This window comes from Natrix helvetica, assembly GCF_964273705.1.
Source record: "Natrix helvetica genome assembly, chromosome: 16".
In the NCBI taxonomy this organism is placed as follows: Eukaryota; Metazoa; Chordata; class Lepidosauria; order Squamata; family Natricidae; genus Natrix; species Natrix helvetica.
The window spans coordinates 6207135-6230102 of record NC_138563.1 but is presented as its reverse complement, the minus strand read 5'-3'; the positions used below and the strand labels follow the sequence as shown (position 1 = coordinate 6230102).

Below are 22968 nucleotides of genomic sequence, written 5' to 3'. Positions count from 1 at the left end.
GCTCCTCCCTCCCTCCCTCTTTATTTAATACAATACAATAGCAGAGTTGGAAGGGACCCTGGAGGTCTTCTAGTCCAACCCCCTGCCTAGGCAGGAAACCTTACACCGCTTCAGACAAATGGTTATCCAACATCTTCTTTAAAACATCCAGTGTTGGGGCATTCACAACTTCTGGAGGCAACTTCTGTTCCACAGATTTATTGTTCTGTCAGGAAATTTCTCCTCAGTTCTAAGTTGCTTCTCTCTTTGATTAGTTTCCACCCATTGCTTCTTGTCCTGCTTCTTCAGGTGTCTTGGGGAATAGATTGAGCCTAGAACTGTGTTGGCTTTTTTGGCAGCTGCTGCAATTCTTTTTGCTTCCCCCCTTGTTTTCTTCCTTCTTTCCTTCCTTCTATTGGTCACTTCCTCCATGACATCCATACTCCTTCCCTCCATCATTTTTCCCTTTCCTTCCCTCCTTTCCTTCCTTCCTTCCTTCCTTCTTTCTTCCCTCCCTCCCCTCCCCTATTTTTCCCTTTATTTCCCTCCTTTCCTCCCTCCCTCCCCTATTTTCCTTTCTTCCCTCCCTCCCTTATTTTTCCCTTTCCTTCCCTCCTTTCTTCCCTTCCCTCCCCTATTTCTCCCTTTCCTTCCTTCCTTCCCTCTTTCCCTTCCTTCCCTCCCCTTATTTTCCCTTTCCTTCCTTCCTTCCTTCCTTCCTTCCTTCCTTCCTTCCTTCCTTCCTTCCTCCACTATTTTTTGCTTCCCTTCCCGCCTTTTCTTCCTTCCCTCCCCCTATTTTCGCTTTCCTTCCCGCCTTTTTGTCCTTCTTTCCTTTCCTCCTTTCTTCCCTCCCCTATTTTCCCTTTCCTCCTTTTTTTTCCTTCCCTCCTTTTTCCCTCCCTCATCTCTTTCTCCCTTCCCTTCTTCCATCCCTGGACCGCGCCGCAGCCAGGGAGGGAGGGAGGGCGCTTGCTGGCGGGTCCTTCCCCGGCAGAGGTCGTTGGGAGGACGGCGGGCGTTGCCAGCACGCAGACGCCGAGCGGGGCCGCCTCCTCCTCCCCGTCCAGGCCCGACCAGCGGGGTCTCGCAATGAGCCGGGCCCGGAGGGTCGCCGCCTCTCCTCCACCGGCGGCTGCAGAAGCCCCGGGCGGGTCGGAGGCTCCGGGCATCCCTGGAAGAAGAAGCCCCGATGCCGGCCTCTTCCGCGCGGAAGCTCCCGCTCCCCCGACTCGCGTGATCCCACCAGGTAGGAGCTGCGTTCCCACGACCCGCTTCCCCGGGGAAGGTTTCATCTGGGTGCTTCTGGGTCGGGGGAAGGGGACCTTGGGAACACCCCCCCCCCCCCATCCCCAAACCTGTTAACTAGGCTCCCATCAGACCTGGGGCGTTTGGGGTGTGTGAACAGCCAATCCGGGTCTGAAACACCCTGTCCTGAGTGCGGCATCTCTGAAAATCAGACCATGGTTTGGGAGAAGGTGGTTTGTGTAAATGCAGCAAGCAGCACCTCTAAATCCCCCACCTAATGTGGAAGCCAACTATCTATCTATCTATCTATCTATCTATCTATCTATCTATCTATCTATCTATCTATCTATCTATCTATCTATCTTTCTATCTTTCTTTCTTTCTTTCTATCATCCATTATTTATTTATCATCTATCTGTCCATCTATTATCTAATTAAATATCTATCATCTATCTATTTCTCTCTCTCTCTCTCTCTCTCTCTCTCTCTATTTCTTATCATTTATCATCTGTTTTTCTTTCTATTATCTATTTTCTATTTATCATCTGTCTGTCTCATTATCTGTCTAGATATGCATAATCTATTTTACTTTCTATCTTTCTAGCTAGATATCTACCATCTCATCTATTTTGCTTTCTTTCTATTTATCTATCTATTCTAGATATATATAATCTATCTATTTTGCTTTCTATCTATTTTCTATCATTTCATCTAATTTGCTTTCTCTCTCTCCATCTAGATATCTTATCATTTATCATCTATTTTGCTTTCTTTCTCTCTCTCTCTCTCTCTCTCTCTCTCTCTCTCTCGATTTCTTATCATTTATCATCTATTTTGCTTTCTGTTATCTATTTTCTATTTATCATCTGTCTGTCTATATCTGTTTATCTATATCATTATCAGTATTATCTGTCTAGATATGCATAATCTATTTTTCTTTCTATCTATTTTCTAGCTAGGTATCTATCATCTCATCTATTTTGCTTTCTTTCTATTTATCTATCTATTCTAGATATATATAATCTATCTATTTTGCTTTCTTTCTATCATCTCATCTATTTTGCTTTCTTTCTATATCCTATCTATCTATCTATCTATCTATCTATCTATCTATCTATCTATCTATCATCTATCATCTATTATATATCCAGATGTATATCTATCATCTTTCTTTCTATTTTCTATCTAGATATCTATCTAGCATCTATTTTTCTCTCTATTATATCTATGTATCTATCTATCTTTTCCATCCCATCTCCCCCCTCCCTCTCTTTCTTTTTAGAAAAATAAAATAAAAAGTAGTGGAAGACTAAGAAGAGGGGGAGGGAAGGAGGCAAGTGGAAAAAAGGCACGAACTTCTGACTCTCTTTAACACAGTAGAAGAGAACAACATCATAATGACAACTTTTTGGCTTTTACACAACAGCTTACACAAGCCATTTCTATACCAAGAAGCCTGTCTTATTAACAGAAACAAAATAAGTTTCGTTGTTGTTATTGTTGTTTTCATTGCAAGCCCAAAATCCGGAAGCAATTTCAGAATCGAAGCAAAGTCAGACCAACGCAATTAGGTGTAGAAAATTATCAAACCCATTGGGCCGGGAAAAATGTGGGACAATGCAAATAACCTTCTAATTGTACTTTTGGAATATAAATCTGATGATGGTGTGAATCAAAATAAGAGCGACAGGTAAAACCCACAAGCCGGTTTTGACTTTTCGAGATTTAACCAGGGCTGGTAGAATCCCTGCTTAGCCACGTGGCCATCTTCATGGCAGTTGATTTTCACGGTCAGGATGAAAGGTGTTTTCTGGATGTCGTAACCCTGAATCAGGCCTAATTGGTACAAACTGGCCGGTTTTAAAAGACAAACTAGATCAAACAACCGTCCACAAAAATGTTTCCTAGCGCCGAACAGCCTTTGAAAGCCAGCCTGGATTTCTCAATTTTGTTCCGAATGTCACCAACGTTTCTTTTTTTAAAAAAATAAGTTTTCTTTGTACATTTTTCTTTAACTTACGTAAGTGCTTAATTATACAGTGCGTTGTATGGGTCAATTTACTTATGCATAATATCAGTAATAAAAGGGGCTCAGTGGCTAATATGCTGAGCTTGTCAATCAGAAAGGTTGGCAGTTTGGCCTTTCGAATCCCTAGCGCCGCATAAGGGAGTGAGCTCCCGTGACTTGTCCCAGCTTCTGCCAACCGAGCAGTTCGAAAGCACGTAAAAATGCAAGTTGAAAAATAGGAACCACCTTTGGTGGGAAGGGAACAGCGTTCCATGCGCCTTTAGTGTTGAGTCATGCCAGCCACATGACCACGGAGACGTCTTCGGACAGCGCTGGCTCTTCAGCTTTGAAACAAAAATGAGCACCGCCCCCTAGAGTCGGGAACGACTAGCACATACGTGCGAGGGGAACCATTACTTTTATCTAAAATCAGTAATAGTAACAATATTTACTTATAAAAAGTAGTAGTCTTCCAAACTTCTAATTTCTACCTTTGTTATCTAACCATTTGTAAAACGAATCCAATGTTTAAAAAAAATATTGTGCATCTTCTTTGTCTTTTATCTTTAATGTCAGCCTATCCATTTCCGCACAATCTCACATTTTTTAAAATTATGTTTTCATCTGTTAGGAATTTCCTCATTTTTCCAATATTGTGAAAATACTATTCTTGCTGCTGTCAATAGGTGCAATATTAAATATGCAACCATTTTATCATATTTTTCCACTAGTATGCCTAACAAAAATATTTCTGGCTTTGGGGATGCGGTTGCGGTGGTAACGGTGAGGAGTGGTCATAAGTCACTTTTTTCAGTTCCGTCGTAACTTTGAATGGTCACTAAGCAAACTTGTATGTCGAGGACTACCTGTACATGCATACAGGTACATACATATCTGACAATACAGATAGCTCTTGTAAAATGGGCAAAACTCACTTAACAACTGTCTCGCTTAGCAACATGAATTCTGGGCTCTGTTGTGGTCGTAAGTCGAGGACTTTGCACTCCCCCCCCCCCCCCCAGTTTTTTGTAATCTATATCCCCTGATATTTTTACACCAATTATTCACACTTTCCTCTTTTCAACCAAAGTTAAATCTAGTGTGTTGTATTGCCAAGGTTTTATTACTTTATATTTGGAAATCCCAATATATTTTAAACCTGCTCATTTTGGGCAAATTTTTTTTGAACTATATATTTTAAACAATTTTTCATTGCTGGTGCAATCATATTTTTGGGGAAGTAGGTACTTATTTCTATCCGGGTAACAAGAGTAAAAGAGGAATTGAGGGCTGGCTTGGTTTAGTCTTCTTAGGTTTAGGCTAGAGAGCAGGAAACAGTGCGTTCTAGTCCTGCCTTAGGCACAAAAGCCAGCTGGGTGACTTTGGGCCAATCACCAGGAGACTGGGAGTTCTAGTCCTGCCTTAGGCATAGAAACGAGCTGGCTGACTGGGCCAATAATCAGGAAAATGGGAATTCTAGCCCCACCTTAGCCATGAAAGCCAACTGGATGACTTTGGGCCAATCACCAGGAGACTGGGAGTTCTAGTCCTGCCTTAGCCATGAAAACTGGCTGGATGACTTTGAGCCAGTCATTCTCTCTCTGCCCAACCCATCGCACAGAGTTGTTATTGTGGGAAAAATAGGAGGAGGAAGGTACCTGTCTATCATCTCTCTTATTTCTATATCTATCTATCATCTATCTATCTATCTATCTATCTATCTATCTATCTATCTATCTATCATCTATCTATCTATCTATTTCTGTCTCTATCTCTATCTCTATGTCTGTCTATATATCATCTTTTTCTTATCTCTCTCTATTATCCCTTATTTCTATATCATCTATTTGTCTATTTCATCTCTTATTTCTATATCTATCTATTTATCTTTATCTATCTATCTATCTATCTATCTATCTATCTATCTATCTATCTATTTCTATCTCTATGTCTGTCTATATATCATCTTTTTCTTATCTCTCTCTATTATCTCTTATTTCTATATCATCTATTTGTCTATTTCATCTCTTATTTCTATATCTATTTATCTCTATCTATCTATCTATCTATCTATTTCTATCTCTATGTCTGTCTATATATCATCTTTTTCTTATCTCTCTCTATTATCTCTTATTTCTATATCTATCTATTTATCTTTATCTATCTATCTATCTATCTATCTATCTATCTATCTATCTATCTATCTATCTATTATCTCTCTTATTTCTCTATCATCTACCTATCATCTCTCTCTTATTTCTATCTATCTATTTCTATCTATATCTATTTCTACCTGTCTATTTGCCTATATATGTCATCTTTCTCTTATTTCTATTTCTATCTCTATCATATCCTTATTTCTATATCTATTATCCCTCTCTATTTCTATCTGTTTATATTATCTCTCTTATTTCTATATCTATCTATCTATCTTTCTATCTATCTATCTCTATCTATCTATCTATCTATCTATCTATTTCTATCTCTATGTCTGTCTATATATCATCTTTTTCTTATCTCTCTCTATTATCTCTTATTTCTATATCATCTATTTGTCTATTTCATCTCTTATTTCTATATCTATCTATTTATCTCTATCTATCTATCTATCTATCTATTTTTATCTCTATGTCTGTCTATATATCATCTTTTTCTTATCTCTCTCTATTATCTCTTATTTCTATATCTATCTATTTATCTTTATCTATCTATCTATCTATCTATCTATCTATCTATCTATCTATTATCTCTCTTATTTCTCTATCATCTACCTATCATCTCTCTCTTATTTCTATCTATCTATTTCTATCTATATCTATTTCTACCTGTCTATTTGCCTATATATGTCATCTTTCTCTTATTTCTATTTCTATCTCTATCATATCCTTATTTCTATATCTATTATCCCTCTCTATTTCTATCTGTTTATATTATCTCTCTTATTTCTATATCTATCTATCTATCTTTCTATCTATCTATCTATCTCTATCTATCTATCTATCTATCTATCTCTGTCTGTCTGTCTGTCTGTCTGCCTATATGTCATCTTTCTCTTATTTCTATTTCTATTTCTATCTCTCATATCTTATTTCTATATCTGTCATCTGTCTATTTCTGTCTGTCTATATCATCTCTCTTATTTCTATATCGAGCTATTTATGTATCATCTCTCTATTTCTATCTCTATCTATATATCATTTCTTTTATTTCTATATTGATCTATCGATCTATGTATCTCTCTCTCTCTCTTTCTATCTCTGTCTATATATCATCTCTTTTATTTCTATATCTACCTCTCTATCCCTTGCCTTATCTGTAAAAATAATAAAGGTGGGATGTTACAAAGAATAACTTTTAAAAGAAATCCTTTTTCAAGAAAAAAAAACACAGCTATTTGTCTGGAATGATATAAGGTCTCCTGCTTGAGCAGAGGGTTGGACTAGAAGACCTCCAAGGTCCCTTCTAGCCTTGGGATTCTACGAATAGCAAAGGCACCAGCCGCTGGCTTCAGCTGATGGGCGACATTCGGCTAAATTTTGTTTTCATTCATTTTCTTTTACCTTCCAGATCCAGCTGTGTGATAGAAGAGGAACGGCAATAGTTTCCCGTTCACACTTCAGGGAGCTGATTAATCATGGGTCCCCAGGAAAACCCCAGAGATGTGTAAGTTGCAATGTGTGTGTTTCCTTTAGCATAAAATGCTCTTAATGGCCAGGACATGAACTGCTTGGAAAAATCTTAGGATGCAAGAGTCGATTCTACAGGCTCTATTTGGGTTAATTTTCTAGAATCTTGAGCCACATCAGTACCGTGTTTTCCCGAAAATAAGACAGGGTCTTATTTTCTTTTGACCCCCGAAATAAGCACTTGGCCTTATTTTCGGGGAGGTCTTATTATTTTTGAGGCGCAGGAGGCGGCGAGCGTGGTCACCTCCTGGCTGCTGCTGTGTTGCAATATTTTCGGGGAGGGCTTATTTTAGTGCATGCGCTCAAAAGCCCAATTGGGCTTATTATCCATTATTATTTTCGGGGAAACAGGATAGCTGTTTGACGGAAAGGAATTTTCGCAGCTCTGAGACAATCCTTTGTGTGCTTAAGAGGGAGAGGGTGGGCCTCTGAGCATACGTAGAGTGTTTTTGCTAGCTGGATGAAGGTGGAAAGTCTTAAATCGTCAGATTTTCCTGGCGATCGCGGGCTTCTTTTCCAGCCCTTTCTCCCTTCACTAAGAAAGTTCTACTAGGACTTTTGCAAACTGCATTTTCAGGTCTGGGAATAAATAATAAAGGCCACATTTTTTTGCCCTCCCGGTGAATGAATCAAGGGAAAAACCTCAGCTATTTCGAGAACATTTAAAACATTTAAAAACATTGGGTTGGTTTTTTTTGTAAATAAAAAACAGCCCATGACTAATATTTGACTCATGATTTCACATTTTCACTCTGTTAGGCGGGATCATTTGAACAGTTCCCTTATTATGGTATTTTTTATTTTTTTTTTATTTTAAACGCTCTGGCTTTTGCGTTAACTGACAACATTTCTGGACTTCCTTTGCTGCTCTTTGTGTATCCCCTGGAGAATTTCCTTCAATCGTTCCCCGCATGAAATGCAAACCGTTTGCTGGAAGTTTTAAACCTGAAGCCAAACACTGTCACTTAAAGGCATACTTCACACACAAACAAACACACACAAAGGTAGTCCTTGATTGACAAGGGCAAATGAGGACATCTGTCGTTAAGTTGGTGCAGTTGATATGCGAGGCATGTGACAAGTTTTCTTTTTTCTTTTTGAAAAGTTTTTTTTTTGTTCTTTATATACAATTATAGGTAAATTTTCACATAGTTGCTATTATATTTTACATTCTTCGTTCTATACGTTTGTCATTCCATTTACAGGATTATAACATACCATTTGATTTGCTTGGTTTACCATCCCTCGTCTGTTTTGACATCACCTTTTCCCTTTCTTTTCTCCCTTCCTTCCTCTCTTCCTCTTCTTCCTTCCTCTCTTCCTCTTCCCCTTCCTACCCTCTCTCCATCTCCCTTCCATCTTCCTCTCCTCACCTCTTATCTTCCTTCCGTCCTCTGCCTCTCCTCTCTTCCTTTCTCTCCCTCCCTCCCTTCTCTACTTTCAATAATAATACAATAATACAATAGTAGAGTTGGAAGGGACCTTGGAGGTCTTCTAGTCCAACCCCCTACCTAGGCAGGAAACTCTATACCCTTTCAGTCAAATAGCTATCCAACATCTTCTTAAAGACTTCCAGTCCCTCCCTTCTCTACTTTCTTCCTTCCTCTCTCCTTCCCCTTCCCTTTCCTCTCCCCTACTCCTCTCTTCCTCTTCCCCTTCCTACCCTCTCTCCTTCTTCCTTCCATCTTCCTCTCCTCACCTCTTATCTTCCTTCCCTCCTCTGCCTCTCCTCTCCTCTCCTCCTCTCTTCCTTTCTCTCCCTCCCTCCCTTCTCTACTTTCTTCCTTTCTCTCTCCTTTCCCTTCTTCTCTTTCCTCTCCCCTACTCCTCTCTTCCTCTTCCCCTTCCTACCCTCTCTCCTTCTTCCTTCCATCTTCCTCTCCTCACCTCTATCTTCCTTCCCTCCTCTGCCTCTCATCTTCTCTCCTCCTCTCTTCCTTTCTTTTTCTATTGTTCTTCCAGCTCTTACTTTTTATTTGCTTGGGGTGGCATTTCCACAAACCCCAAAATAGTTAAATATAATTTCTTGTTCCCTTTCCTTCTCAAATCTATCCTGATTATGTTTGTGACAACTTTTCTTGTGGTCGTTAAGCAAGACATGTGACCATGATTTGAGACGTCTGTCTGTCTCTGTCTCTCTCTCTCTCCCCACCCCCCATCAATATTAATTCATTCATCCATCCAACCACCCATCTCTCTATCTATCTCTACTTTTTTTTGAGGGGGTAAAAATGAACAGAATAGAATTCTTTATTGGCCAAGTCTGATTGGGCACACAAGGAATTTGTCTTTGGTGCATAAGCTCTCGGTGTACATAAGGAGAATAAAATAGCATTCATCAAGAGTAAAAAGATGCAACACTTAGTGATAGTCATAGGTTACTAATAAGCTATCAAATCGTATAAGGAAACAAATAGAATAATATAAATTGTAAATACACAAGCAACAAGGTCATAGTCATAAGTGGGAGGAGATAGGTACTAGGAAGGATGAGAATAATAACACAGTCATAGTAAATAGTTTGACAGTGGCGAGGGAATTATTTGTTTAGCAGAGTGATGGCATTCGGGGGGAAACTTTTCCTTGTGTCTAGTTGTTGTGGTGTGCAGTGCCCTATAGCGTCGTTTTGAGGGTAGGAGTTGAAACAATTGATGCCCAGGATGCGAGGGGTCTGTAGATATTTTCACATCCCTTTTTTTGACTCCTGCAGTGTGCAGGTCCTCCATGGAAGGCAGGTTGGCAACCATTGTTTTTTCTGCAGTTCTGATTATCCTTTGAAGTCTTGTTGGGTTGAGACCACAATATTCTCCGTTTATAAATGCCCAAATTCAGTTCTCACATTTTTGTTCATCCTGCTGAGTTCAGAAATGTCCATCTTTGACTGTTATTCGCTTAGCCTGGATTGTGGGAACCTGGCTAACGGATAGGGTAAATACTCTTGATTTCAGATACGAATTTCAGACCCTGCCCTTGAAGGAACTCAATTCTGGGGAGTGAGAATCTGCCCCTCCACTTCCTATAAAGTGCTGTAACATTGCTAAACACCTAACTCAACAACACAGTCTTATGCCTGAGGATATTTACCCACGTAGTAGGGCTGGGTTACTATTATCCTTCTCGTCTTTCCTATTAACCACTCCTGTTGGTATTTTAAGATTCATCACTTTGTTGTTTGTATATACACTGAGAGTATATACACTGGAGACAGATTCCTTGTGTGTACAATCACACCTGGCCAATGAAGAATTCTGTTCTATTCTATTCTGAATCCTATTCTATTCACTATTCTATTCTATTCTGAATCCTATTCTATTTTGAATCCTATTCTATTCTCTATTCTATTCTGTCTTCTGAATCCTATTCTATTCTGTATTCTGAAACCTATTCTATTCTGAATCCTATTCTATTCTGAATCCTATTTTATTCTCTATTCTATTCTGAATCCTATTCTATTCTATTCTGTATTCTGAAACCTATTCTATTCTGAATCCTATTCTATTCTGAATCCTATTTTATTCTCTATTCTATTCTATTCTATTCTGTATTCTGAAACCTATTCTATTCTGAATCCTATTCTATTCTGAATCCTATTCTATTATCTATTCTATTCTATTCTGAATCCTATTCTATTCTGTACTCTGAATCCTATTCTATTCTGAATCCTGTTCTATTCTATTCTGAATTATATTCTATACTGAATTATATTCTATTCTGAATCCTATGTTATTCTATTCTGAATTCTATCCTATACTGAATTATATTCTATTCTGAATTCTATCCTATTCTATTCAGAATCCCACTTTGTTCTGTTCTGTTCTGTTCTTTTCTATTCCATTCCAATGCAATGCAAAGCAATACATTCAATACAATACAAAATACAATACAATACAATACAAAACATAATACAATACAATCCAGAACTCTACTTCAGTTATTCAGTAGATAATCCTGGCTCCTGGGACAAGCAACGTGATGTGTGCGGGGTTTACGCCTTAAGCCATATCGTAACCATGGTTCATTGGGGGTCACGTTGCATCAGAACCGTCCGTCGGCCAACGGTCCTTTGCGAACTGCGGTTTCTAGCTTGGTGTATGGGAATCCAGCCGAACGAGGCTGTGTGGTGCAATGGGTAGAGTCAGGGCCTGGTGATCTGACGGGCTTCTCTCCTTCCAGGTTCCACTCCGTGGGAATCATATTTTTTCTCCTGGGATTAGGGACTCTTCTTCCGTGGAATTTTTTCATCACAGCCATTCCGGTGAGTCCTTCGCTCGGGAGGCATTCCCTGGGCCATCGGGGGTGGTGTGTGTGTGTGTGTATTGAGACGCTCCGCTTTATGTCCTTTTTTTTCTTCTGACCCTCATTTAGTGACGATTAGAGGTCGTCCTCAACTTACAGCCACGATTGAGCCCAATATGTCTGTCGCTAAGCGAGACAGTTGTTAAGGGAGTTGGTCCCGTTTTACGACCTTCTCTTGCCCATGGCCGTTAAGTGAATCTTTACCGCGGATAGGTTAGTCACATGGTTGTGAAGTGAATCTGGCTTCCCCATTGATTTCGATTGGCGGGAAAGTCGCAAAAGGGACACCCACCGTAGCGGTCATAAGTGTGAATCAGTGGCCAAGCATCTGAATTTAGTGAACGGGCACTAAACGAATTGTTGTAATCCGAGGACTGTCTGGATAAGTGCTTTAATAAGAGCTCATCCTTTACCATTCGTAAAGTTGTAACGGTGCAGATGGATGTGACTTACAACCGGTCCTCAGACTTACAACGGTCGCAGCACCTCCACCGCTAGGCGCTCAAAATTTGGGCGCTTGGCAAGCGGCGTGTATTTACCAGGTCGTAAAATTGGTCACCGTTCACTTAACAACCGTCTCCCTTAGCAACGGAAATTCCCGGTCTTAATCGAGGACTACCTGTAGGAACAGGCCAGGAATGGTGGGATGGAAAGGTGTCACTCTTTATATGAAGGATAGGCCTGATTGGGGTTGGGACAGATGACCTCTCAGGTCCCATTCAATTCATTTCCCGACTCTTTAGGGCTTTTTCCAACCAATTACTCCTTTTTTTTTCCCCTAATGAAATTTGTTTTGCTGGGAGGAGGGGGTCAAGAAGGTAAATCAAACTAGATTTGTTAAACCTAGTTAATCCATTACATCCTCGGGGTCCATGGAGCAGCGACCCTGCCAAATGGACGTTGCGACGCATGGGATGTTTCTTTGAATGTTTCTAATTAAACGCTTTCTCTCCCGCCAGTATTTCGAGACCAGGCTCATAGGGAACTGCTCTGCCGGGTGGGAGGCGACTGAGAATCGGACAGCCTTGAACCCCCAGCCGGTGCCTGCCTGCGAAGACGAATTCAGCTTCAGTAACTGGCTGACCCTCCTTTCTCAGTTGCCTTTGCTGCTTTTCACCTTTCTCAACTCCATCCTCTACCAATGGTGAGCCACGTTTCTCTCTCTCTCTCTTTTTCTCTTTCTCTATGTTTAGGTTACTTTTCTCTCTGCATTTGACTTGCCTCTTACCACGTTTCTCTTTTTTGAGCCCAATCGTTCTGCTCAATGAGAAGGGCCTTGCAGGATACGATCTGGATCAGTTGTATCATGGGTGTCAAACTCGATTTCATTGTCTTTGACCTCGGGGTGGGTGGGTGGGTGGGTTGGGCGTGGCCAGCTTGACATCATTTGTGTCGGGGGGGAGGTGCCTGTTGTGAACTGAGTGCTTTGCCAGAGAAAACGGGCTCCCGAGCTCCGTTTTCGGCTACAACAGCCTCTTGCAACCCTCTGCCAGCGAAAATGGATCTTGAGGGAGCCTCAGGTGGCCCTCGCCAGCTCTGTTTTTGCTGGCAAAGGCACCGCGGGCCAGTCCCCGCCCCTTGAGTTTGACATCCTTGAGTTACAGGGACCAGAGGTTTAGTCTTCCGAGCTTTCGGACTGGTGCTGGAGCTTCTCTTTAGCAGAACGTGCGCTAAACCGTGTGTAGTATTTATGTGATACCTGTTGTGTGTGGCTTTTTACTTATTGATTGGCATGTGGATAGCCGGCTATGAAGTCGTTGGTTGCTGTTTCCTTCTGTTCAGCTCCCAAGTACTTGATAAGCTGGTGGTAAATCAGCACTCCTGTTGACCAACGCCCGTTTCCCCGGCTTCATTCATTTCCCTGGCTGTTTTTGTCCCTGCTCGGCCAACAATCTTAATAGCCGCAGAATCGAATGCATATCCTTGTCCACTGCAAGGGCCTCGCTTGCAGGCTTGGAAGGGTTCGAGGGGAAGGGAAGGGACGGGTCTGACTCACAACTCCCAAGGTTGTTGTTGCTGCTGCTGCTGTTGTTGTGGAGAAAATAAGAAGAGGAAGGTGTGTCGGATATGATTGCTACCTGGAATTATTTGTAAAAATAAAAAGGCGGGATACAAATAAATAAATATCTTCATGCCTTCCTTTTTTCCCAGCTTCAAGGGAGGCATCTCCTGTGAATGTCTGTAGCCAGCATTACTGTTATGGGCCACCAGTGGCCAGTGGAACTGGCAGCAGATTCGGACAGTGAGGTGGGTTGGGGAGGAACCTGGGCCAGTCCCGGAGTCTGGGGAAGGCTCTGAGGAGGGCTCTGTGTCAGAGGCAGAGAGGGGGCCAAGGCCGTCTGACAGTTATCAGCTGCCTTCAGAGTCAGACATCAGTGAGGCAGAAGAACAGCTGGAGCCTGTTCCCAATGGGCGCATGCGCAGAATTGTCAGACGAAGGGAAGAGCTAAAGAACAGGGGGAGACTTGGGAGTAAGGCCACAGGTGGACGATGAATGGCCCCTCCCAGAGGAAATAAAAGAGGAGCGACAGGGGAGTGGAGTTTGCAGGAGACACAATTAGTTTGCTTAATTGGTTTGTGACTTTCCGAGACTCCTTGCCAAGTTTTGCAGAGAAGGTCCGTGACTGTAAATCCTCCCTCGAAAGACTTGGCTGGAGGTGAATGAGCAGAATTCACAACAAATGAATAAAAGGGTTTTTTGTTGCCGGCTATTCACATATCCTTTTCTCTCCCTTGGAAAGCATTTCGGACAAAGTGCGCATTTTGGGCAGCCTGACTGGGATTCTGTTCCTCTTCGTGCTGACCGCCATCCTGGTTAAGGTGACGATGTCACCCCACAGTTTTTTCTCCATCACCATGGCAAGCGTCTGGTTCATTAACTGTGAGTTAATTCCTCTTTAACCCTGATGAGGTTACCTAGCTTGGTAATAAAACGTCTGCAAGAAAAACCACCAAGCACAGAAAACACACCAAGGACCCCCTAATTCCTCTCAGTTTACATCTTTGACATTTTGAGCGTTGTCTGGGAACTCATTTCAAATCCTCATCCCCCCCCCCAAAAAAAAACCCCTCTGGGCAAGCTACCTCACAGGGTTGTTGTAAACTCGAAGACTTGAATCCTGGTCTCTTCAAAATCCATTGGACTTCAACTCCCAGAATCCTTAGCCAGCATGCAAGTGTGGGTGGGGGAGTGTTAGAAGCTGAATCTCGGGGCATTTCCACCCCCTCAAGCTATGTGGACTTCACCTCCCAGAAATCCCTGTCAGTCACATGACTGACTGGCTGGGGAATTCTGGGAATCGAAGTCCGCATGTCTTAAAAAAATGCTGAAGTTGAGAAACGCGGGCTTATAGATCAGCTCCAAAGGAGATTATTATCAGCAATATATTTCCTTTTCATCCAGATTAATGGGAAGCGAGAGATACAGGTAGTCCTTGACTTGCGACCACAGCTGAGTCCAAAACTTCTGTCATTAAGCGAGAGAGTTGTTAAGTGAATTTTGCCCCGTCTCACAACCTTCCTCGGCGCAGTCGTTAAGTGAATCGCTGCCATGGTTAAGTCAGTAACCTGGTTGTTAAGTGAATCTGGCTTCCCAGATTCTTTGCTTGTCAAGAAGGTCACAAAAGGGGATCACTGCAACCGTCATAAATACGAATCAGTGGCCAAGCGTCTCAGTTTTTATGACGTGACTGCAGGGCGCTGCACTGGTTGTAAGTGTGAAACACGGCCAGGAGTCACTTTTCCCAGTGCCATTGTTACTTCGAACGGTCACTAAATGAACGGTTGTAAATCGAGGATCGAATGTACGCAAAACAGTCTCGTTCTTGACTTTGTCCTCCTTTTGTTTTCCCTAAGCCTTCTGTGCCGTCCTGCAAGGGAGTCTTTTTGGCCTGCTGGGGTCTTTTCCGCAGAAATACAGCACCCTCTTTCTCAGCGGTCAAGGAATGGCGGGAATGTTTGCAGCCATCGCCATGTTGCTTTCCATGGCCAGTGAGTATCGGAGGGGGTGGGTCTGGAAAACACCGCCTCGTTTGAAAGAGCTGGGGAAAATCGTTCAAAGGGTAGAGGAGAACGGTCTGCCAATTATGGGGGGAAAACTGAAAATATCCCCAGAAATATCCAAATGGAAAGCGCTTTTTTGGGGGGGTCTGGAGAACTACCTGCCACAAGAAGGATCTCCTCTGGCACAAGGATTTAAGCCGGTTCGAACCGGTTTGAGTGAACCGGTTGCTAATTTTACATCCAGTCTGCCAAACGGGTAGTTGCAAGGACTGGCTGCTCCCCCAACCATCCCACCCCTCCCAGAAGTCTCCAACGGCTCGTTTTGGGTGCCGGGTAAGTGCAGGGCCTGCGTGGAGGCTCCGGGAGAGTGAAAAATGAGCCTCCGGAGCCCGGAGGAGGCTGTTTTCGCCCTCCCGGAGGCTCGAGAAAAACCTCCGGAGCCTGAGGAGGGCGAAAACGCTACCCCCCCCTCTCCCCCCGGTGCAGGAGGCCAAGAAGGTCACACCCATGGCCACACACCCCAGCAACCGGGCAGAGAACTGGTTGCTAAAATTTTTGAATCCTACCCCTGTTTTTAAAGGTTCGACCAGCCAGAACATAGTGGTTGTGTCCTGTGCTTGAGGAGTTGCGAAGCCCTGGATTTGTCTGCCAAAATGCCATTTTTCTCTTCTGCTTAGGTGGCTTGGATCCCCGGTCGTCTGCCCTCATCTATTTCGTCACCCCCTGTGTTGGGACCTTAGTTTCCATTGCCTGTTTTCTTTTGCTGCCTCACCAGGTAAGATCCTTTGCCCCACTTAGCAGAATAACGGAGTTGGAAGGGACCTTGGAGGTCTTCTAGTCCAGCCCCCCTGCTTAAGCAAGAGACTGGGAACAGGCTCCAGCTGTTCTTCTGCCTCACTGATGTCTGACTCCGAAGGCAGCTGATAACTGGCATACGGCCCTGGCCCCCCTTCTGCCTCCGACACAAAGCCCTCATCCGAGCCTTCCCCAGACTCCAGGACTGGCCCAGGTTCCTCCCCAACCCTCCTCACTGTCCGAATCTGCTGCCTGATCCGCCACAACCCTTAGATTCTTCAGAACCTAATTTTGATCATGCCCCGCTAATGTGAGCGTTGAGAGACCATCAGTTCCTCTTCTTTCTCTGCAGAACTTCACTCGTTACTATCTGCACAAGAGACCACAAGAAATTTCGCGATGCGAACTGGAGACGAAGGCGGGTCTCCTTTCACCAGGTGGGAGATCTGAATTTTTTTGTTAAATTAAAAAAAAAATGGGAGAATTGAAAAGTTGTCAAAAATCAAGCTGCTGGTGGTGGTGACATTTCATCCCTCCTGATTGGGCTCCAGCGTTTCCCAGACTGCTGATCTTCCGGTGCTGGACTCAGAATTCTGGGAAATGAAGTCCAAAAGGGAAATGGGCTGATCGGAGGGAATTTGACTGCTCCTTTCCCACTCCCCTATTGTCCAAAATCTAATATCAGATATGGGTTTAAGATCGGGTAGACTTCAACTCCTAGAATTCCCCCGCCAACATGCTTTAAGAGGGATGGACTTCAACTCCCAGAATTCCCCAGCCAGCATTAAGATCGGTGAACTTCAACTCCCAGAATTCCCCAGCCAGCATGTTTTAAGAGGGGTGGACTTCAACTCCCAGAATTCCCCAGCCAGCATGCTTTAAGAGGGGTGGACTTCAACTCCCAGAATTCCCCAGCCAGCATGTTTTAAGAGGGGTGGACTTCAACTCCCAGAATTCCCCAGCCAGCATGCTTTAAGATCGGTAGACTTCAACTCCCAGAATTCCCCAGCCAGCATGCTTTAAGAGGGGTGGACTTCAACTCCAGAATTCCCTAGCCAGCATGCTTTAAGATCGGTAGACTTCAACTCCCAGAATTCCCCAGCCAGCATGCTTTAAGATCGGTGGACTTCAACTCCCAGAATTCCCCAGCCAGCATGTTTTAAGAGGGGTGGACTTCAACTCCCAGAATTCCCTAGCCAGCATGCTTTAAGATCGGTAGACTTCAACTCCCAGAATTCCCCAGCCAGCTTGCTTTAAGATGTATAATCTTATCCCCAGGATGTGAGGCTATGAATCTCGTACTCTTAATTACAACTTTTTTCTTCTGAAGTCTTAATTTTGAACGCTGCGTAAAGGGGAAAGTGTTAAGTACACATAGAATGAGTATGAGTCATCAGGCTGGTTGAAAATAAATCAGTGGAATCTCTGAGAGACCAAGAGAAAATGGTTAGAAAGGGAGGAAGGGAAATGAAAGGATTTACTAGTAGAATAAAATGAAATGTGTTAACATTATTAAATGGTATGAAGCTCATTATGATGTGAGGGAACCATATTAACAAGATTAATTGTGCATAACTAACTAAGTGAAATGATTATGATATAAAAAAAACTGAATTCGAGGATATCTGCTGCTTATAGTAAAATTGAATAACAGATGGGAATGAAATGATAAATTTGGTTAACTTTGAAGGGGCAAGTAAGGATATGGATGAGACATTGAAATGAAATACACAGGGCTGAAACTGGAAATAGAAATATGATGTGAAATGAACTAGGCATATAAGAAGATGTTAAAGAGAAAAGCTCGTGCAATACTTTGTTTATAAAAGAATTAAAAATGTGTAACAAAAAATAAAAAAAATTATTGTTTTAAAAAAGAGAGAAAATAAATCCAATTAGATGTGATTTGTCCCTAAATAACATTCCAGCAATCACCACCACCAGTCCGAACAAGTAAAATTCCAAAGTTATAAATAGATTTTGGGTGGGGTGAGAGAGAGAAAGATGTAGATTTGGGAAGAAGCCTAGAAGACACTTCTTTGATGTCCCTTAAAGTCAGCGCTCCACTTACAACCTCCGTTGGGAGCAGAATTCCCTTGGCTAAGCACAGCGGTTGCTAAGCGAGTCGCCCCCTACTTAGGTGACTATCTTTGCCACGGTGGTTAAGCAGGTCGGTGCCGTTGGTAAGTGAATCGCAGGGCCAGCAAACAAATTTGACACACGCATACACACCGACGTTGCTTGTCACTGAATTTTGAATGTGTCCCCACATTCAAAAACGGTCGTAAGTGTTGCAACTGTTGTAACTCGGGTACTTGTCACGTAGACATTCCAGTTGTTCACAGGGACGTTTTGATGGTTGTAAGTGTGAGGACCAGTTGTAAGTCGCTTTTTTCAGTGCCTTTGAATGGACACTAAATGAATCATCGTAAGCCGAGATCTGCTTGCATTCCGATTTGTGGAAAGTTTGTAAGCTGAAAAGTTATGGGATCTGAAGTCCATTTCCCCAACAACGTTCAAGGATCCTTAGTTTTACACATAGTCCTTGACATATGACTACAATTGAACCCCCGATTTCTGTTGCTAAGCAAGATAGTTGTGAATTTTGCCCCATTTTATGACCTTCCCAACGCTGTTTAGTGAATCACTGCAGCTATTAAATTGGCAACGTAGTTGTAAAATGAATCTGGGATAAATAGCAGCCAGTTGGAACTGTCATAAATCGGAGCCAATTGCCAAGCGTCTGAATTTTGATCCCATGACCAGAGGGAGGCCTCCGTGGTCGTAAGTGTGAAAAACGGTCATAAGTCATTTGTTTCAGCGTTGTGACTTCGAACGGCCATCAAAGGGGCCGTTGCAAGTCGCGGGCTACCAGAAGCTTTGCAAAATTGCGACGTCATTTGATTTTGATGGCCTTTTATGTCTCTTCAGAGGATGGCTCCGCTCTCGTGGCAGACAGTTCCAAAGGAGAACCGCTCAACATGAAGAACGGGAAGGCCGTGGAGCAGGACGGCTCGGCTTGCCCGCCAGAAATTATGAACGGGGGGAGTGGGGTGGGCATGGTTGCCCCCAGCCCTTCCCTTTTCAGTGTGCTCAAGAAGGTAAGAAGAACCATTTGCTTTACCGATGGTTAGATAATAAAACTAGAAATTAGAAATTGGAAGAATACTATTATATGTAAGCAAATAATATTATCATCACTATTATTATATATATGTAAAATGACCCAGACAGTACACTGTTTATTAAATATCTACCCATGTTTCCCCAAAAATAAGATTGGGTCTTATTTTCTTTTGAGCCCCAAAATAAGCACTAACCTTTATTTTCGGGGCTCACAGTGAGACAGGACGCCACATGGTATATGTTCTGACCCAGTCTCCCCCCAAAAAGCCCGAGGCAGAGTCCTGGTCCCGACAAAACCCCTTTTATTAAACGAATGTGAATTCCTCTCCTTCACATTCAGCCAAGGCCTGGCAAACAGTCTTTCAAAGGCGTATTTATGACTACAGACCTTATCTATCTTGGAAAGCGGCCATGTCAATATTTCCCAAATGCAAGGAAAGACTCGGCACAGAGTCTCTGAGATTCACGGACAGATCTTCACACTCCTGAAAGGAATCTAACGAATTGTTTCTTGCAAACGCCCACTCCCCTTTCGCTCCTCTTTTATGTCCTATGGGAGGGGCCACTCACCGTCCACCTGTGTCTTTACTCCCAAGTTGACCCTGATTTCTTAGCTGTTCTTTTCTTCTGGCAGCTCTGCGCATGCGCACACTGGGAACAGGCTCCAGCTGTTCCTCTGCCTCACTGCTGTCTAGCTCCTTAGGCACCTGAGAACTGCCAGACGGCCTCGGCCCCCTCTCTGCCTCCGATGCAAAGCGTATTTTGGGGTGGGGTGGCTTATATTAGGTGCATAAAAACAGCTTATTTTCGGGGTAGGTCTTATTTTTGTGGAAACAGGTTATATATGTTAAAGAAAAATGTATAAATAAAAATGTTTTTTTAAAAAAGAGAAAGTAAGAACCATTGCTTTTAGGAAGCGGAAGTTCCTGGTTCGATTTCTGATAAATAGCGTGGGGAAAGAGATCGGTTAGGTGACAGGAAAACCCCATTTCTGGGGGGGAAAAAAACCACTTTAGCAATGGGCCTTCTTGAGCAAGAAGAGGTCATCGCTTATCTTTCCCTCCTTTTGAACGGTTGATTTTAAAAAAAGGCCATCGCAGTTTGGGGCTGCGTGAAGAGAGAGAGAGCCTAACAGGAAGTGAGAGTAATGCTTTATACCCCACGCACGAGGTCACATTTCAAAATCGTGCATCCATTCCTGGTCACCGTGATAGAAAGTAAGAGGTTAAGATCTTAGAAAAGAGTGCAGAGAAGAGCAACAAAGATAATCAGGAAAACAGAAAAAGGAAGAGAAGAGAATAACAGAGTTGGAAGGGACCTTGGAGGTCTTCTAGTCCAACCCCCTGCTAAGGCAGGAAACTCTACACCACTGCAGACAAATGGCTATCCAACATCTTCTTTAAAATGTCCAGTGTTGGAGCTTTCACAACTTCTGGAGGCAAGGTGTTTCACTGATTAATTGTCCTCACTGCCAGGAAATTCCTCCTCAGTTCTAAGTTGCTTCTCTCCTTGATTAGTTTCCACCCATTGCTTCTTGTTCTGCCCTCAGGTGCCTTGGAGAATAGCTTGACTCCCTCTTCTTTGTGGCAACCCCTGAGATATTGGAACAATGCTATCATGTCTCCCCTAGTCCTTCTTTCTCTTAAGCTAAACATACCCAGTTCCTGCAACCGTTCTTCATATGTTTTAGTCTCCAGTCCCCTAATCATCTTTGTTGAAGCCCACAAGTCTTAAAGTTCCCAAGTTTGGACACCCCTGACTTAACAACTGCCGCAGAATAACTCAGAAAATTGGGTCGATGAAACATTTGCCTTGACTTACAACCGTCATGCCTTACGACAGATACGGCAGGCTCCCTTGTGGTCGTAATTCGAGGACTGCCTTTATACTGGGTCTCAGTTGGCTCTGGAATCGTGCTCCATTTAATGCCAGTTGTAGAGTGATCTAGATAATTGAACGTGCTTCGTGTCACATCACGAATTCTGTTTTTCCGCTTCAGATTTGGCTGCTGGCTGTCTCCATCGTTATGGTCTTCTCCATTACCCTCTCGGTGTTTCCGGCTATTACCACGAGAATCGTCAGTTCCTCTCGGGATCCGTCTTGGAGTGAGTGACGGGTCATTTAATGACAGGGCAGGGAGGGGCAGTTCCTGGTTTGCCTTGGCTTGAGCTGGGACAGGGATGAGATGGGGATTTGGGGCAGGGGATCTACTCCTCAACGCATCTCCAAGTTGAAGGTCAGGTAGTGGGTAAGAGACGCCCCCGCGGAGGTCCTTGGCGCTCTCTGAGCTTGGTGGTTTTCTTGCAGACGTTTCATGACCCAACTAGGTAACATCATCAGTGCTAGTAGGTAGGGAGTGGGCTTTGTAGAGCGGAGGAAGACTGGGGTTCTTGGTTCTCTCTGAGCTTGCAAGGAGGAGAGGAAGACTAGGAGGAGGAGAACAACTGTAGGGGTTTTGATGTTCTCTGAGCTTGGTGGTTTTCTTGCAGACATTTCGTGACCCAACTAGGTAACATCATCAATGCTAGAAGGGAGCCACCCAAATAAGAGATAGGGGCCTCTCAAGAGAGTGTCAAGTTGACTAGACTCAAGACAAGGTCTGACTCTTCTGTGGGTTTCCCCCTCTTCCCCCCTTAGAGAATTTCTTCACTCCCGTTTGCTGCTTCCTGCTCTTCAACGTGATGGACTGGTTGGGCCGCAGTTCGACTTCCTACTTCCTCTGGGTGAGCAATTGGTGGCAGAAGTGGGATACATTTCTTTTTTTAATGTTTTTTATTGAGCACAAATTAAAACATAAGCCTCCTGGCAAAGTCTTCGCCATACATACTAAGATATAAAGTTATGCATTATAACCACCATGCTTATTGAAATTTGGTCTATTCAGTATTCACAAATATAAAAATATCGTATTTCCAACCACGTTGCTTTGCTTTTTATACATTTTCACAGTTATAGTTTGGTACATAATTCTAATCTCCATTTTATAAACGTAGTCTTTGCTAATTTTGGGTCTTTCCTTTTTTTGTTCCAACCATCGATCATATTTGTCCCCAGACCTTATAATATTCTGATTTGTCTTCATTCTTCAATTCCCACGTCAGTTTATCCATTTCAGCACAAGTCAGAATTTTCCTAATTATTTCCTCCTCTGGTGGAATTTCCCTGTTTTTCCAGTTTTGGGGCAAAGACCATTCTTGCTGCCGTAATAATATGTATTGATAATTAAATTATCCCCTTGTTATATTTATTGTTTATGATCCTCAAAAGAAATAGTTGTGGTGTGAATCCTATTTCCTCTTTGGTTATCTCTATCAACTACCTTAGAATTTTCCGCTAATATTCTTTGTTTTTTTTGACACGGCCGCCACATATGATAGTACATGCCTAATTCATGATCACATTTCCAACAATTTGGCGCTACAGAAGTGGGATAGATTTCTCATCTCTGCTGTTTCCCATGGAGGGGAAAATCAGACATCTTCTTAAAGGAATCGGGGTGGGGTGGGGAGATGAAGGGCAGGTCTACAGGTAGTCCTCGACTTATAAACCGTTCGTTTAGTGGCCGAAGTTACAACCGCACTGCAACAAGTGACTATTAACGACTGTGGCAAGAACGGCCATGAAATGGGACAAAGCTCACTTAACAACTGTCTCGCTTAGCAGCAGAAATTGGGGGCTCAGTTTTTTTTAAAGCTCCCTTTCTGTTTAGGGTTAAGGGGATAAGAAATGAAAGTTTGGTTTCCTGGTTGAGGCACCAGGCTAGAAACTAGGAGACCGTGAGTTCTAGTCCCACTTTAGCCATGGAAGCCAGCTGGGTGATTTTGGGCC

General features: G+C 42.9%; 1 protein-coding gene across 1 annotated transcript in view; it reads left to right on the top strand.

Moving 5' to 3' along the window:
* The first annotated feature begins 1015 nt into the window (after positions 1–1015).
* Positions 1016–22968, top strand: part of SLC29A2 (solute carrier family 29 member 2) — a 25462-nt gene continuing 3509 nt past the window's right edge. Inside the window, exons 1-11 of the mRNA XM_081967911.1 lie at positions 1016–1228; positions 6803–6898; positions 11095–11176; positions 12177–12361; positions 13959–14098; positions 15073–15207; positions 15897–15994; positions 16367–16451; positions 18946–19115; positions 21140–21245; positions 21778–21883. Of these exons, the coding sequence (XP_081824037.1) occupies positions 6870–6898; positions 11095–11176; positions 12177–12361; positions 13959–14098; positions 15073–15207; positions 15897–15994; positions 16367–16451; positions 18946–19115; positions 21140–21245; positions 21778–21883 (1136 nt within the window). The 5' untranslated portion in view covers positions 1016–1228; positions 6803–6869. The remainder of the gene's footprint in view (positions 1229–6802; positions 6899–11094; positions 11177–12176; positions 12362–13958; positions 14099–15072; positions 15208–15896; positions 15995–16366; positions 16452–18945; positions 19116–21139; positions 21246–21777; positions 21884–22968) is intronic.